The sequence below is a fragment of the Idiotropiscis lumnitzeri genome, chromosome 4 (assembly GCF_059441095.1).
Source record: "Idiotropiscis lumnitzeri isolate Australia: NSW breed Sydney's pygmy pipehorse chromosome 4, RoL_Ilum_1.0, whole genome shotgun sequence".
Classification (NCBI taxonomy): Eukaryota; Metazoa; Chordata; class Actinopteri; order Syngnathiformes; family Syngnathidae; genus Idiotropiscis; species Idiotropiscis lumnitzeri.
In genome coordinates this window covers 15,372,684-15,390,309 of record NC_142394.1, presented here as the reverse complement: position 1 = coordinate 15,390,309, position 17,626 = coordinate 15,372,684, and the positions used below count along the sequence as shown (strand labels likewise).

At 40.4% G+C, this 17,626-nt stretch overlaps 1 protein-coding gene across 2 annotated transcripts in view; it reads left to right on the top strand.

Annotated features, from left to right (window-relative positions):
- The first annotated feature begins 218 nt into the window (after window positions 1-218).
- The window catches only part of gfra4b (GDNF family receptor alpha 4b), a 38,737-nt gene continuing 21,329 nt past the window's right edge, over window positions 219-17,626 (top strand). For both annotated transcript variants that reach the window (XM_088293893.1, XM_088293891.1), the window contains exon 1: window positions 219-664. In XM_088293893.1, the coding sequence (XP_088150019.1) occupies window positions 622-664 (43 nt within the window). In that variant the 5' untranslated portion in view covers window positions 219-621. The remainder of the gene's footprint in view (window positions 665-17,626) is intronic.

Genomic DNA, 17,626 nt, shown 5'->3' with positions numbered 1-17,626 from the left:
TTTTAGTGTGGCGTGGTGCATTTGAACACCTCTGCAACCTGCAGTCGAGCCAATCTTCCTTTTCTTTTTTTTTTTAGGTATACTTTTCAATACAACAACTCTTGCACTGGTTGTTATTGGACAGTGCAGCAAGTGTACCTAATATTGTGGCCAGTGGACTCTTGGCAGAAAGCAAATTTTCCTCCATTTATTTTATCTTCTTCAGCGCAACTTGCCGGGCCACCTCGACTCGCAGCAGACAGCTATAGCTTCCCCACTCCCACTCTCCCTCCCTCCCTCCCTCCCACTTCCACTCGCACTCGGACACACAGCCTGTAGACGAGAAAGCGCGCGCTGCAACTTGCACTCATCATTAATACGCGCGGTTCCAAATGCGCAACGAGCAATCACTGACTCGGATCAACTGATGGGATCGTACCACCTTAAAAGGAGACTGAACGACGACCTGACGGCTTTGGGGAGATTACGTCGCATTTTCTTAAGCGCAACAATATTATTATTCATAATAATGCGAGTGTGTGGATACCCAGTTCTCTTCGCCTAACTGCACGGTCAGGGTGAAAGTTCCCACGCGTTTTTTATTGCAAAGGGGGGGGGGAAATCCTCATTTGTCGCAGAGAGATGGACCTGTGGGGGCTTTATCTTCTCCATATCACAACTTATGGTAAGTGGACTGAGTTACTAACATGACTTTAATTTAGCCGCAAGTGGAATGCAAAACGCGCAACAAAACATCTAATTAATTTGTTCATTTGCATTTCTTCATTGTTTTATTTTTTTGGAATATTGTTTTTCTTTTCTTGGTTGTACTTTTTGTTTTCAAACTGCTGCATTATGAATTGCAACTGATTCGATCGACTCCCTGTTTTATTGTTATTACACAGTGGTAATTATTTATGCTGTGCTGAGCTGTTTATTCCGGTAAACAATCCCCATGCAGCATTAAAGTGACACCTGCTCTCTATGTAATTGAAAGAGGGAGCACGATTGATTTTTCTTAGGGGGGGGGGGGGGACAGGGGGGGGGCAACAGTCCACAGCGGTGTATCTCATTTTCTGTTAAGTGTGTCCATGTCGTACCTGCTAAAAATAATTAAAGAGCAAGCCACATGTGCATGTGTTGGATAAGATAAGCCACCAATGCAGGGGTGGGCAACCTGAGGCACCTGGGCTATATGTGCGTTTGAGCCTGTCAGCCATTCAGGTGAAAAAAAAAAAAAAACTCAGTAGGGGCTATCATTTAACCTACAAATGTTAATATTTTAAACATTTTATCATCATATTTTCCCCATCAATTTAGCAATTCCACAACAGCCAGATGCCTGGAAGCCCAGCCATCAATTTTCAATAGCACTTGTCCTAAAAAGCATCATGGCACTTCCACCCTGGCAACCCTGTCACAGGGCACACACGGAATCCATTCCACCCAAGAGCAAATCTGCAGATTCCTGTTTGCATATGTCAACCCTCATTGAAAATGTATTCCTTCACAATAATTAGCTTATCTGCCCAAATCAATTAGCAGTGCAAATATTAAAATCATTTAATAACATCATGAATCAAACTGAATTGCGTTAGTTTTGCATTCAAGTTGACTGAAACTCAAAACTGTGGGAGGTCCCGATGTACAGACATTGATCAAGTGGAGGGTCAGATCCTGCATTGCGCGGGATGGAGGGTTCAAGCTGCTTACTGTTGCCAGTTGCTGTTATGAAAAATGAAGTAGATCCGACGGCGAGTAGTCTGCGAGGCGAGCTTCGATGTTATCTGTGTGATAAATGTATGCCGGCGAGCGTGTTGACAAATCTGCACAGAATCTGTAAATTATACGGAATTAAGCACAAACTGGAGAGCGTGTGACTATTTTAGATTAGATAAGTTTCCTGGAGTCCCCGGAAGTGAAATGACAAAAAGTAGACAATTCACAACCAAATTTTATCAAGAGGTTCCAATGGGAGTAAAAGGTGACTGTTGTGTTCAAAATGGTTTGGTAGGCATAATAAAATGTAACCACGGACAAATTTGTGGAACTAATTGTTGATCAACCTACTTGTCTCTTCAAGCTGCTAAGCAGCATCCCTCAAACGTAGACTGGCCAATCACAGTGCTGTAGTGAGCAGACTCTGATTAAGGTAACAGTAAATCCAGGATCTGGATAAAGCTATGGAGTCATCCGCATAGCTAGTATTAAAATTGCAATTTCAAATTTAGACATATGAGCATGTGCAAAATAAATGCTCTTAACATAGTTCCCTTTTTATCATTCATTTTTCAATGAATGTATCAAAGCTGCACTAGCCTAACGCAACAATATTTTTTTTTAAAACAAAAACAACTAACAATACTGTATTTTTTTTCCATTGCAAAGGGCTCTCATACATAAAAAAAAAAAAAAATCATTCAAGGACGGCACAAAACTCCTAAAAAATAAATCAATATTAAGTGCAGGAACTCATTTTGTGGATTTTTTTCCCCACAAAAATTAACTCAAAATTTTTATATTATTGAGGTAAAATGTATGTCATTCAAATCACCAAAATATTGGTCTTTGAATTACATTATGTGCATGTGTAAAGATAATTTGCGAAAATGTGTAAAGACTGATTGTAAAACATAGTACAGATGGTAAAGCAGTTTTTCACCATTTCAGTTTTTCCAGATTTTCCTTCCCCAATGGCTAAAACGGGGACCATTGAAATGCTCCCAAATATATAAAAACTCACCTTCAGTGTTTGTGCAGATGTCATGCAGAAAAGCAAAGGGGGGGGGGGTATGATGTGACAGATAGCGTCTGGACTGTGGCTTTACATTGCCATGGCAACTATAGAGTGCCTTATTGTCGGCTGTGAGTGCACGCAAGTCTCAGAGAGAAAGGCAGAAGTGCAAGTAGGGGAAAAATTCCAGCTTGCATGCCCGCTTTAGAGCTCCTCATTGTTGGAATTAATTGCCATTGCACGTCGCATTGAAAGTCTGAAGCCTCATTTTATACACTCGCTGATGTTTTTTTTTAAATCAGTCACATTTTCTAAAGTCGTTAACAACAATCTTTTCTGTGTCAAATTCAGAATACACATTTTTCATTTTACATCATTTTCATCTTGCAGCGCCTCACCCCTTCAGCCTAATCTATAAATGAACCAAGTGTGGCACTATCTATTTTAAGTGTGATCAAATCTTATTTCAGTTCCTGCAAAAGGTAAGCATTCGTTTGTCGATATGTACCTTGCGTTTGACTGGCAAGCAGTCCAGAATGTACCCCACCAACAGCCCAATGTCAGTTGGGGTAGTGAGGATAAGCGCTCTAGGAAATGGCTGGACGGATGGATGAATTATAGTACTCCAAAAAGTGCACACAGTGGAAGCGGCGTGCTGAAAGCTTGATGGACTAAGCAACAGTAACGGAGGGTGGCAGGTCTTATTGAAACGTGAATGAAGACAAAATAGAAAGTCCTACTCTGTAAACTGCCAATGTTTGATTTGAGCATGTTAGCTTTCTGGGCTGACGCTGGCATGGAAACAGGAGTTTAGAACATTCAGAGACAGCAATTGCCCCATGATCGTAACGCCAAACAGTGAACAGAGTGAGCTCTCATTAAATTCACATTGCACATTGGCTCATTCGAATCATTTCAATGCATTTTTATGTGGCATGATGTGTCATGCACTGTACCTCGATGTGAAATGGATCTTTAGTGTCTCACCACCCAGCTTCAGTCAAACTGTATTTTTTTTTTCATTTTATGGCTTCGACATTGTGGGATGTGACCTGTATCAGTAATGGTGATAGATAAGTACAATGGAGCACGCCATTAGCAAGCATATTGGCTTGACCTCCCGCAAGGCATTTGTCATGAATTACACCGGAGGCAGGTGGCATCATAGTTGCATGACAGGATAATAAACTGACATTTTATGTGTATTTTTAACTTCTTTTATGCCTTATCATCACTATCTAGCTCCATATAAAATGTGCACTGCCAGGAAATTATATAATACCTAATACACTTCCGCAATTTGAGGTTTGTGGGTAATGTAATGTAGTGTTGTGGGATTCTGATATGACAGTTTTTCCTCACTGGTGAACCCAAATTTGACACTAGGGGCTGTATTTTTGTAGACAGGGCATCTGTGGCGAGATCATGACTTCCACTTCTGCCGGTCTCCAACAAGCTGGGCGTGTATGCGTAGCATCAGGAGTGCCTGCCAACCTCTACTGTTGAGTGTGCCTTTCATTAACATCACAACTACAGGTGGAGCAAGGGCGTGGCGATTTGTTGAACTTCAAATTGAATGAACTGAGAACTCCCATAAAGACAGTAGAAGCATATTTTCACTCAGGGAGGCAGTACTTCATCACCAAGCTTTTCAATATCCTGTGGCACATGCAGCAGACACAAAAAGTCCCTGCTGTGCATAACTGCCGACTCATGGTCAAACTGTTACACCACAATACGGCATAAATTCAGAATGACCCACTCACAGACACATTTTCTCACTAAAGGTCACAAAATTGTACGCGATTGTGTCATTTTAAACTTGATGGGGGGGCAGGCAGGCACTCCAGAGACACATCTTTTTTTATACGCGGAATAAAAAGTCCCCTTTAAACTATTGTCGAATTTGAACAAACAGCAATATCCTGCAAACATCCTGCCTTATACTACCGTACGTCTTTACTGAACTTTTAACATAGCTGATTATGAGACCACAAGGGCCTTGTGCATGTCTCATGAGCAGGAACTAAAGCTCTATCAAGGATATGAGCCTTCCATCTATCAATACACAGCAGCTTAGTAACATTCATTCACTCGTTGTGCGACAGAGGAGTTAAAAGCTTTCGAGACGGAAAGCCTCTTCTGCTTCCCCAGTCAGAGCCCTTAAAAAGTATTCAATTATTAAGGCTGCAAAGTCTGCAGGAGACGCATTCTTCCGATGTCCGTTTCACTGCTCTGACCTTTCACGGTGTTATTATTCAATGCCTCGCATAATCGCCTGCCTATGTAATGACTTCAATCACTACACAAAGTTGGCAGCAAGAGTGACACTCATCGATGCAAAGCATGTCACATCCTTATTATTACTGTCAAGCGCCTCCATTTATTTGACCGTGATGGAATATGTTTGAAGAAAAGGAGGGAAATGATAGGGAGGCACAAGGAACACTAGCTCACAAAAGTGAGGACACCCTTCACATTTTTGTGAACATGCTATTATGTATTTTTTTATGAGACAATACTGAAGAAAGGACATTTTGCAATAATGAAAAGTAGTCCAGGTATAGCGTGCGGAATATAAATGCACTGCTTCCTCAGAATTACTCAATACTGCCATTAATTTCCAGATTGCTGGGCGCCACTTGGACACTTTCACCAAGGGGTGTACTCACTTTTGTTGCCAGCAGTTTAGACATTAATGGCAGTGTGTTAAATTATTTTGAAGAAGGTGGTTCATTTACACTAATTTGAACACCGACTATTCAACATTGTATGAAAGAGTCCCTTTTTCAGTGTTGTCCTGTAAATTGATAATAGTGAAATATTTACCAAAATGTGAGGCCTGTATTCACTTTTGGGAGATTCTGTATATTGTCACACTTGCACCACCTGGCTTTTAGTCTTTCTTGAGAAGTTATTAGATGCTAAGGAAAGTTCTGCTGTTTCACTTTGCAGTTGAGTTCAGATGGGTTTAGCGGTTGAAATTGAAATGGGAAGTCAAGGAAAAAAAATGACTGCAATATGTTGTATGCGGACCCATTAGTCTAAACACGGTTTTCTGATTATCATTTGTGGAATATGAATTAAGTGTTAAAAATCACCTGCTTTTATCCATCTCTGGGCGTGGCCATTTTGCCACTTGCTGTCGACTGACAATGACACCATAGTGCCTATGAAGTCAGTAAACGGCAAATCACGGTTCATCTGTTTTCTGGGTTTGGTCGTGATTTCACGTCTTTATTCATATTCCACAAATGCAATATTAATAAGAATGCCGCGTTCAGGCTAGTGGGGGCACATTCAACATATTGTTATATTCATATCATGTTACATGACTTCCCCTTTAATGAAGGAAACGTTCCTTGTTACATCTTCCTAACCATCCATTTTATTCAACATTATTGGCTAAAAAAGTGGCATGAGGATGGTGTTTGGTTTCAGAACCTGTCTCAATGATCGTGTGATATCGACAGTGATAGTAAAACGCAGGATCCAGTGTCTGACTTCCCCCACTGCTATTTCCTCAAGCTGTCACTTATGTCAGGGGTGCCCAACCTTTTGGGACCTACGATCTAGTTTACAAGCAGCCAACCTCTTGCGAGCGACCTTGTATTTTTTAATTTTTTTTTTTTTTTTTGACGACGGCGTTGGGATGCACATTCATACACTATTGGCATCGGATGTGTGTAATGGTGGCGTTTTACCCTTGCGGTTTCCAACCAACTTGGGAATCTAACCTATGGTAAACCTCAAAGTGCTTCAAACTGCTGCTTCGTGCTGATGACATACCATCAGGAGCAACTGGAGGTTCAGTATCTTGATCAAGGATACTTTGACATGGTCACAATGGATCCCACAACCTCCCGGTTGGGAAACGACCACTCTAGCAATGAGCTATGCCGCCACCAAGTCTCCGATTTGTGAGGGCGGACCGCTGACCAGTGACCGAACACACAGGCTGCTGGCTCAACTGAGCACCGTGTAATACCTGTAATAATAAGCCATCCATCCATTATCCGATCCGCTTCTCCTCACAAGGGGGTGCTGGTGCCTATCCCAGCTCTCGTCGGGCAGAAGGAGGGGGACACCCTGAACTGGTTGCCAGTCGATCGCAGGGAACACAAAGACAAACAATATTCCGCGCTCAAAATAACGCCAAGTGACAATTTCGCGTGTCCAATCAACCTGCCATGCATATTTTTGGAATGTGGGAGGAAACCGGAGTATCCGGACAAAACCCACGCAGACACGGGGAGAGCATGCAAACGCCACACAGGAAGGCCGGAACCCGGGATCAAACCCACGACCTCTGAAATGTTTTGCCTGCATTAGCATATAGAACAACTGCACATTAACATGGGCTCAGCCATTTTTTTTTATTGCTGTCAAAACATGTTTATGGGCAGTTGCTGACTGGCTGTGCTGCTCCACCAATGCTGTTTTGTAACTAACATAAGTGTGGGAGCTGGATGGGATTAAAAGTTCTGCGCTATGAAGTCTGGTGGTAAACGAGTGCCCTTGATTGTGGGGATCAGAGGAACAACACAATACTACAAAGGGGGCCGACTTAAGAGACACCCGACACCACGAACATTGGACTTTACTCTCCCGAATCCCAAATGCCTTTAGTGTGACACACTAATGAGATGACAAAACAAATGAATTAAATAGTTATTGTGAGGGTTCATGATGAATTGACTGAAGGAATGAATAAATCGTAGATTGACATTGCGAAAGGCCCCTTACTCAAAGCTGTACGAAACACACACAAAGGTACGGGAACTGACTAACACACTTGGCAGGGCAGGACAGGACAGGACAGGACAGGACAGGACAGGACAGGACAGGACAGGACATGACATGACATGACATGACATGACACACGACACACAGCCAGCCACCTCAGACAGCAACCGAGACCTTTTTAGATTGTGGTATTTAATTGAGTGCGGCTGGTGATACACCTGAAACCAATAACTAATTGGCAACCAATCAGGAAGGAGCTGGGGCAGCTCTCCCACACACTGACAATTTAAATGGAGACAAATTTTGAATCACGAAGTTCGCTTTAATTTGTTTTTTGAACAAGTTTCTTAGTTTTATTAGCTTTTTTTTTCTGCAAAGGCTTTTTTTAGTTTTCATTAAAATGAATTCCGAAAGCTCACGCATGATATTAATTGACAAAGATGAAAACGAAAGACATTTTTGCAATATTAATAGTTAGCTTCATAAATGTAAGATTTAGTTTGAGTTTGTTTTGGTTTTGTGAAGGCATTTTATTTTATTTTATTAGTTTCAGTCATTTCATTGTTTTGCGTCAACCATAATAACTTTGAATGACTGACATAAGACAACTGACAATCAGAAAACAATAGCGACACTCTGATTGCCTGAATCAGGAGATATGGTTATTTTTTTTGCGACGTGTGGGATTTTTATTTTGACCCGCTGATGCAGCCAATAACGTCATGCGAGACATTTTCAACTGCATTGAAGACACACTGCGCACTACAACCACAATAATAATGTTGTCTTCCTTTTCTCAAAATGTTTTATCAGTAAATAAGTATCAGTACTGTTATCAGCGCCAACAATAGCTAATTCTATTTCACTTCATATCACATCTTTATGGAAATGTGCCGTATCGCAAGTAGAGGTAGTATCACACAAACCAATTTCATAAGGTACTGCAAACATCGATCTTGATCACTAGGCACGGCGACAGAAAATGGCTTTGCTTAAAAAAAAAAGTATTTTGTGAAATCGAGGGAAACTGAAGCTCATTATCTCGGATTCTTCCCACTAAGAAAAACTATTGCAGACAGGCAAGCCTAACCCCTGTGCGGAGGAAGCTCGAGCGCCACTTCTTTCCTGGACACTGTTACTTCTAAGTGGATTTTCATGATGATAGATGGAAGGGAATTCTTGAGAGGGGTTCTGACAAAAGGTCCAAGGACATTCTCCCTTCCCCAGGTTAGCTGAGTGTGAAATGAGAATTTTCATTGCACTCTTGGACCTACCGGTACATATGGACACTCATTTTTTATTTTATTTATTTATTTATTTATCACAAGGATGTAATGAACCACTGTTGTAGAAAAATCATTGATGGAAAAATGAATGTTTTCCTAAAGTGAAATTGTAAAATTAAGATTCCAACATGTTCCTGTTCTTTGATTCATATTAATAACCGCAATATAAATGGCTAAAGGGCACTGTAATTTACCAAATGGAAACTAAGTGTGACCAGTGAAACTATTATGGATTGCCTTGACCATTTATACACAGGAAGCCTATCCATTCATTTATTATAACACTTGTCCTCCTTAGAATCGAGTGTAACTGGAGCCTATCCCAAAGTAATAATAATAATAATAATAATATTCCCTTTATTAGTCCCACAATGGGGAAATTCGAGATTCGAACCCAGGCCTCCTGGGGAGACTGGGTCCTGAACGCGGCGCCTTAGACCACTCGGCCATCCTGGCAGCCAAAGTACAACCTGGACTGGTCAACAGTCAATCACAGGGAACATGTTGTATACACAAAAAGATGTTTTTGGGATGTGGGAAGAAACCGGAGTTATCGACTTGCGCTGCTCTAATCATTCCAAATCAATTGGGCTTCTCCCATTAAAGAGTAAGTTGAAAATTGTGCTCATCTATTTGAAATGTGATCCAAGCAAATCAAATGAAAAGCATCCATCATCGGATATGTGAAAAACAATCATTTGTTGTTGTTTAAATATCCCTCTGAATGTTGTCAACTCCTGTTTCAAATAATGCTATAGTAGCTTCTGTCTGATGTTGCTTTTTAGTCCTTTGGTAGTTGCTCTAAGCTACCTTGGCTATCCCATTCATGATCTTATTTGAAATCAGTAAGGTTCTTGCTTTAAAATAAAGCCAGTCTTCTTGAGAGTTTAAAGACAATCGGTTTAGAATTGCGACGTTACAGCTGCTGGAGGTAGCTTTATCATTCCCTCAGTGATATTACATCCTGGCTTTTATAGCCTCGCCCTCCCCCATCACTAAAATTCCAAGCTTCCATAAACATTAGCCTATTACACTACCCCTGCTATATGTTATCAGAGCTGGGTTACAAATGTTGCGCAACACAAGACCGAAGCGTAAACAATCTTGAAACCTATACATTACGAGTCGACCTCAAAGCTTCTTAGCTGTTCATTTGCCCGACGATGGATGCGGCTGCCTTTTTTCATTGCACAGATTTCATGACAGTCAGGATGAATGCAGGCAGCAACAGCACTATTTGATATGTGTACATGCTGCATTATTGATGTGATTTCATTAAAAAGTCATTGTGGCCTCCAACTATATTGAAGTTGCAGTGTTAGTTTACATGCACAGACAAGTAAATACCACGGAGGCTCAGTCGAGATAATGCAATAGTTCCTTACCAGTGTTCCCAAGCCGGGACGTACACTATGGCAGCTGCAAACACTTTTCAAACAGAAATTAATTTGCAGCCTCCTATGCCCAGGAGGAGCTCTTCTGTTAATCAAATCAGCGAAAGACGCGTGTGGCCGCAATCAAAAGGAATGTCTGGAAATGCCTGTTTGCGTGAAATAAATTGAATCATTGTTATGTTGTAGAAATGGGAAATACAGGAAATGCCCGCATGGCCAGAAGATCACGAACCGTGACAGGTCATTTGTCTTGCCTCAATTCCATGAGATGGAACCTGACAGCAAAAAGAAATGCTGCATCCTAACAATGTATCTAAATATCCATCGGGGTTCTACTATTGCATTATTCCTCTTAAAAAATTACATAGATTTGTTTAGACACGGTTAAGCAATGGATTGAACTTAGATACGGAGCTGACTGAAAGGAGAAACAGATCTTCCTTAGGGAATAGTATATCCTAATTGATCAGTCACTTTAATGAGGGTACAGATTGATTTAAAGGAGAAGAGCACTGGCAGATAATGCATATATTTACATAACAAATGAGCTTAATCCAGACAATGCTCTTAAAAAAAAACGATACCGACACAGAATGGAGAGGCAAAGCAGGTGTTAAAAGCAGTTGTTGCTACCCAACAACTAAAACCACATGCATCTGACTGTAGTAAAAAAACAAAAAGACAAACTTTTTTTCTGTACATTCAAAGAAAAGAACCGTCAAGACCTCAGCCGTGCTCAATGCAACAAAGCGATTACAGTGGTGCCTTGGTTTACAAATTTAATTAGTTTCGTGACCATGCTTGTAACTCAAAACCACTTTTAAAAATAGAACTCTACAGTATTGTAATTAATATAACATATGAGTATAAGAAAATAGAATGTATAGAAACAGTTGTACATCATGATTTCATGCCTCAATGCCCATTCACAATGTGGTCTTTTAGTTGTCCATGCCTTGGCCACTAGGGGGCAGTAAATACAGACATACATAATACAAAAATAATTTTACTACTAAATGACTCAGTAAGCGTTTGTAATTTTTTTTATCACAGAGGATAAATAATATACTGTATGCCTTTGAGTATTGTTATACTGTCCGTCGATGTGTTGCTGCACCGTTTGTGTTCAATAGACATTTGCCTGATAAGTTATAACTACAGCAACATCCATGCGAGTTTGTATGATTTATGTTGTTGTGCACTGAGAGTTATAGCCGATAGCAGTCGTAGTCATAAGTTATGTCGTTTTTGTTGGGTTGAATACGCAATGTGCATTTGTCTGTTTAAACTTGAGTTGGGAATAGCAATACACAATGTGAAGCATGCACTTGAACACAAAAAAAAAGTTTTTTTACGCTCTGCTGTTTTTCTGTTACGTTTGCTGCCACTATTTAGTGCGTGGAACTAAAACCTTTCAAGACAAAACAAATTTGTACAATTGATAGCTCGTTTTGTGAAAAACTCAGTATGACATTTGAGTATTTGGCTGCCAGGATGGCCGAGTGGTCTAAGGCGCCGCGTTCCGGACCCAGTCTCCCCAGGAGGCCTGGGTTCGAATCTCGAATTTCCCCATTGTGGGACTAATAAAGAGAATATTATTATTATTATTATTTCCCGGAATTTGTTATTATTTTTTATTTTATTTTTTTCTTTACAGGCCACTGCCTTAAATTGCATGGGTTCCTACTATTGTTCATTCATTCACCGTCTGCATCTGCAAACACTTATCTTGGCCATCAACATAATGCTTAAAACAAAATAAATAACTCCCCCCCCCCTCTGAGTTGATTGGTCAGCTCGCCTTAACTGTATCAACCTTGTAATGAGGAGATGATAGAAGCTTGACAGCGTGCCGCTTCATTCCCTCAGCGTTCCAGGAAAGGAAATGTGCCATTACTGAAGCAGCAGACAAAAGAAGAAGAAAAAAAAAAGAGTGGCTGGAGGGCACCTGTCTGTGCGAGCTGCAGTGGATTTACAACATCTGCTTGATGCGGGGGGAGGATGCCACCTCTGTTCACCACGCCAAGATTAATCGCTCAAGCGCAGCCAATGATGCAGCCGACAAATTGGCACTCGCAAGTTCAGCACTACTTTTGTATCTGAACGAACTGTGATTATTAAAACTTTTCTTTCGATGTCTCGAGCCTCTTTTACACGGAGAGACTGCAAAATTGCGTCCTCAGCTGCCTCTGATACTATGGGCAGTATTTTGGTAGACATTTGCGCTCTGCATAAAAACCGGGCCGGTTGAAGTCTAGTTATCCGCGTTTGGGAATTTGGTTGCCTGCCCTGCGCCTCACTGGAGTTCTGTCAAACAAAGGGCAATTTCTCTTGCACGCTCCTTCCACACAAACTAATTAGTGACAGAAAGTAGACTTGACTTTAGACCAGGTGAAGTCAGCTCTAAATTATGGTGCAAATCCTGTACGGCGCAGAACACGTACTTCTATCCTTACTTTTTACACCCCCAAAAAAAAAAAAAATGCGCCCGTGCATGCCCAATGACAGGTGTAGGCAAGTCATGAGTCAACACATCATGCATGATCACGACGTCACATCAAATCAAACGTCATCATTACATAACAGCAAACTCAATAGAAAACTAGCAAATAATGAAGTAACTAAAACAAGGACTGAAGAAATATAATTGACTTATTTTAAATGTAATTTGCATCCCGAGTGCCACAAAGCATGCTGGGAGCACATTAACGACGCTACGATATTGAAATGATGAAAAACCCACTTCTGTGTTAGCTTAGGCCGTCCTTTTTTAAAAACTTCTCATCCTTCGTCCTCCGTCCCAAAAATGGGACGGACGATTCCGTGCCTGGGATGAAATTCCTCTGCACACACATGTACATGTTGACATGTTTTGAAGACAATTCGACTATTCAAAGTGGCATTACAGTTAGCATTCTATAAAAACCCATAAAAAGCAATGCACAGATTTCAGCACTGTGCAGGTCGAAGGAATTTTCATGACAGACAGACAGACATGTTCCACAAGCGATATAGCTGGGGATCACCGTGTGGTGCTCTGTCTGCCCTTATAACATTTTTTCTTTGTGCTGTGTCCACAAACAAAAGTGAACAGGAAGTTCCCTTGACAGCGCCATACTTCTCGCTTCTCATTAAAGGCCACCATGGCAAGAATTTGGCCTCATTTACGCAAGGAAGCCTTTGGCTCTGTCACCACCCTGTAGATACAAGTTGCATCCCTCCCAGAGCGCTTATTAAGGCCCTAATTAATTGGACGAAGAGAATGCTACGAAGGATTCGACAGCTCGCTGTGAGTGATCACTGTGAAACCCGAGTAACACAGCTGTGGACGTGCCCTCTTGACAAGAATCCCCACATATTAGAGCCACACATGCTTTGGGGATTTAGAACAACCCATGGGATGAGCTTCATATTAATAGATATGAATATACTATATTCATTCAGACAAGAACCTACAAATTTGAACGGAATCTGCTCTGTTGAGGGCCGACAATTTAGTAGGAGCAGAAATTCAATTTATTAGATTTTTTTTCTAAATGTTGCTCGTTACATTCATAACAATCCCTTAGGTGGGAAATTCAGTTTACGCTCTACTTTATATTTTGCGTTGCACACCACACAGGAAACCATATCACACACACATTAATGGAAAGAGCTATGTCAGCCTGCCTGAAAGAGGCGTACAAACAGTGATGCACTATTTCAGCGATGCTATATATATATTTATTTTTTGGAAAATAGAGGACATGGTTACTTGACTGGAAATTGAATCCCAGCTGCCGTGGTTGATTGTGCCAAATTCCATCTACTTGACCATCAGGGAGCGTTATATAACTTAATCAGAAGTTAACCAACTATCAACCCGTAGAAATAAACAGAACCACACTAGAATGAAATCAACTACTAATGCAGTTTAAAGCTTTAAAAAAAGACATATAATGTTTGCTACTTTTTGTTCACAAACAAATGTATGGCAGCTCGCCAGCTATGCGAGAAGCTAACGTAGAAGTCAATATTTATTCAATTGTCAAAGAATCCTCCACTTCTTATATAACATGGAAATCTGGTGTTAAGCATTTCATTGATTGCTCGGTTATTGTTGTGGTGTTCAAATCAAATCATCAAACAGCACAAGCAGGTTCTCAAAAGCTGCGCAACATTAGTCGCGGAAAATCGAAATCAAGGTGTTTTGTTCGCAGAAAGATGGTCAATACCAAATCCTGTTGTCCTTTCACTCTGATGACCCTCCTTGTTTCAGAAAAGAAAATGTCACACAACGCCAAACGAAAAAGCAAAGTTAATCCGTTAATGCTGGCTGAAATGAGGTCTAATAAGGTGTTCGGACAATGCTGACGTAAAAAAAAAAAAAAGCTTTGGTTGAACTCCAAGGTTTTGTAGCAGTTGAATAATTAGGACTCCCTGCTTGGTTTGTTAAAAATAATATTCTGCACACTGTGTATGCATTTATGCAGCACACTCACATGTTATGTTCTCCCTCAAAGGTCTGCTTTTGTAAGTGACCTCCTCATTCATGGTCCGAGGAATTCACATTAGAAGCTCGACACTTACATTTGAAAGAATCAATGTTTTATTTATTATTTATTCCAATCATTTGGTGCCAAAAGCTGCTTTCCATATCTTGTAGCCAGGTGTAGTGGACTTTGGTGGGTTGCTTTTGCAGTGTAACCTGCTGCTTGGCGTTATGCGCCTCAGTAGTTCAGTACATGTCTTTCGAGAGAAAAGGGAGAAACAGCTGTCTGGGTTCGTAAAAACAACATATGTTACTGTTGCGCCAAAGTAAAGGTCACCCAAACACTGGTGTTGCTTGGCATGATCGTAAAGCTGGCGTGGAGTGGAGAAATAGGGACAATCGCCACTTTTTTTGAAGTCCCTATGGCTCAAACCAATGCTGACATTACTTCACAGTATGGCGCATAATTAATTGCAGGTGGTCTTCCATCTTTGAAAACTACCCACAGCTTTCATGATATTTTTATATAATGTCCAATACGGGCGTACACGGAGGGTATATCATTGTTTGGATATTAAATCGGTTTAAACCTTTTTGGTTAAACTTTTATTCCTTACACAGACTGACTAATCGAATGCTGGAAAATTAATTTTAACCGATCTGTTCCTTTAAAGGGTTATAAGATTGTGACATCGTTACGCTTTAGCCTGTCTAATGTATTTTGCATTGTGTGTTAAGCGAGCAGACTTTCGTCAGACCAAGAAAGTGTTGTTAGTGGAAAATATGTTTCGTCTTCCACATGTACACTTTTTGAAAGTAAAACCATCTGAAAGCCAATTATCTGCAATGGCATACTGTACTGTTAGTGCGGTTCCATTTCAAGTTAAACATTATACTCGTGAACTTTCTTTTTTTTTTTTTTTCGCTTGTTTGAGCGACAGGGATAATCGCATGAATTGATGTTAAGAGAATATCCGAAATCCTTGGACAAGCTGCTTTTGGATAACTTGAGAGTCAAGGGGAAATTACAGTGTGATTATCATACAAATGGCAATGTAATACGTATGATTACAGCAGGGCGCGCGGCTAATAGCACAACTTAAGCGTATTGTTAAAGAGGAAATGATTCAGTCTGATTCACCCCATTAATTCCCCTCTCAATGCCTTATTCCCTTTTCTTCGTGTTCTCCAGCCTAAAAGCTCCTTTTACACTGGAAAGACACATGACGAGTCTGTTCAGTGCCCACTGGAGACATGTTGCAGCCATTCATGAGCCGCCTGTCATGTTAATCCTCGGTTGTCACTGACGTCTGCACTGTAATTCACTTCAACTCAATGCAAAAGTTTGAAAAGTTGAACTATAAATGCGAGTTTTAGATGGTAAGTTATTCCTCTGTAGCGCCCACACGTTTCCAACCCTTACCAAAATGTTAACATTAATGAGACCATCAGTGATAGAAAAGACACTTCTCTAAAGTGAATCACTTAACATTTCGCCTAGTGGAGGATCCGTTGACGTGATGTACTTTCAAACGGGTTAGCGTTTTGAAATTCATTTCCGTATCCCCTTTGGGGCAGCATGTTCCCAGACACTTGTTACATCTGCCAAGTAATAAGACAAGAATGTGCTAATCTCCTAAAGGCTCATTTATCTACTTATGTTATATTTACGTGCTAAACGGTGCGGTGTGAATAGGATAGTCATTTGGCTTCCAGTGAAAGAAAGAGAAAAGAAAGCCGCATTTTTTTGCAAGGACTCATGACGTCCTTGGTCTGCAAGCGCTTAAGTTGAAAAGCTGTTGATTTTGAGGTACAGTGGAACTTCGGTTTTCTTATGCCCGAGTTATCATATCACCATTCATTTCAATTTTGTCCTGATTTTCATACATCCACTCAGTGTTTGTACCAAAAAATATGCATTTTGCTGGCTGTGTATTAATGTTTCAACAGACAGGAAGTTGTATTCCATAATGACAGTTGTTTTTTGTTTTTTTTTATATTAACAACACCAAGCAATAAAACTGGTAATGTGCTCTGCAACAAAAAAAGCAACATGCGTAACACTTCCTGTGAAAAGTCAGCCCTTCAAAATAAAAGCATACAATATAATAACAGTTTCACTCCACTTTCTTGGGCCATATTTTGGCTTATAAGCCGCCAATTAGCCAAATAGCGTGTGGCAAAACTGTTATTATACCGGTTTACTTTGATTAAAAAGGCCTGACTTTTGACAGGTTGTCACGCTTTTGTTGAACTCAACTGGTCTGCGTGTTGCTGAGCAGGCTGCAAGGCTTGTTCTTAACCTTAAGCTATTAATAAAAGCTAGCTTGCCATCTGTTTAAACACTTTTAACGCAATTCGGCAGAAAGTTCCAACGGACATCCGTTTGACAAAAAGCAGAGAAACACTATATAATTCAAAAAGAAAATGGCACCCTCGCTTTCTCTTTGCTACATATGCCATCAAGAGTCTTCAATAAAGGTAGTAAAAATGTACATTTGTAAAGCTATAGTTATTCTCTATAAAATCTTTTTTTTGTTGGTCTACCTTAACTGGAATCCCACGTCACATTATTGCCAAAGATAAAATCCTGCTCAGTTATTATGTTTTTTACTAGTGGTGTAAGTCGTAAATTCTCGCGACAAATGCCGCATGCTTAACTAGCATTCTTGGTCTTGTTTTTTTTTTTTTTTGTGACATAAAATTCCCTGTAAAAATGCGAGAGTGGCTTCTATGTTTTTTGTTGTCTACGTTTTGTCATGATGCATTTTAGACTGGTGTTACTTATACACCGGAAATAATTCTAACTACACATTTGTTACCACAACATTTCGTGGGAACACCTTCTTTGTTGTCAGAGTTCGAAAGATAGCGGCAAACTGGAAAAGAAGCCCACAAGCCACAAATCACGACTGGCATTACGTTTAAACATCAGTGACCTTCAGTTAGTCAAAGAACGTAAGGTGTAACGCTCTTGATTTTATGGAAATACTTTCATTGTTGGTAGAGGTAGAAA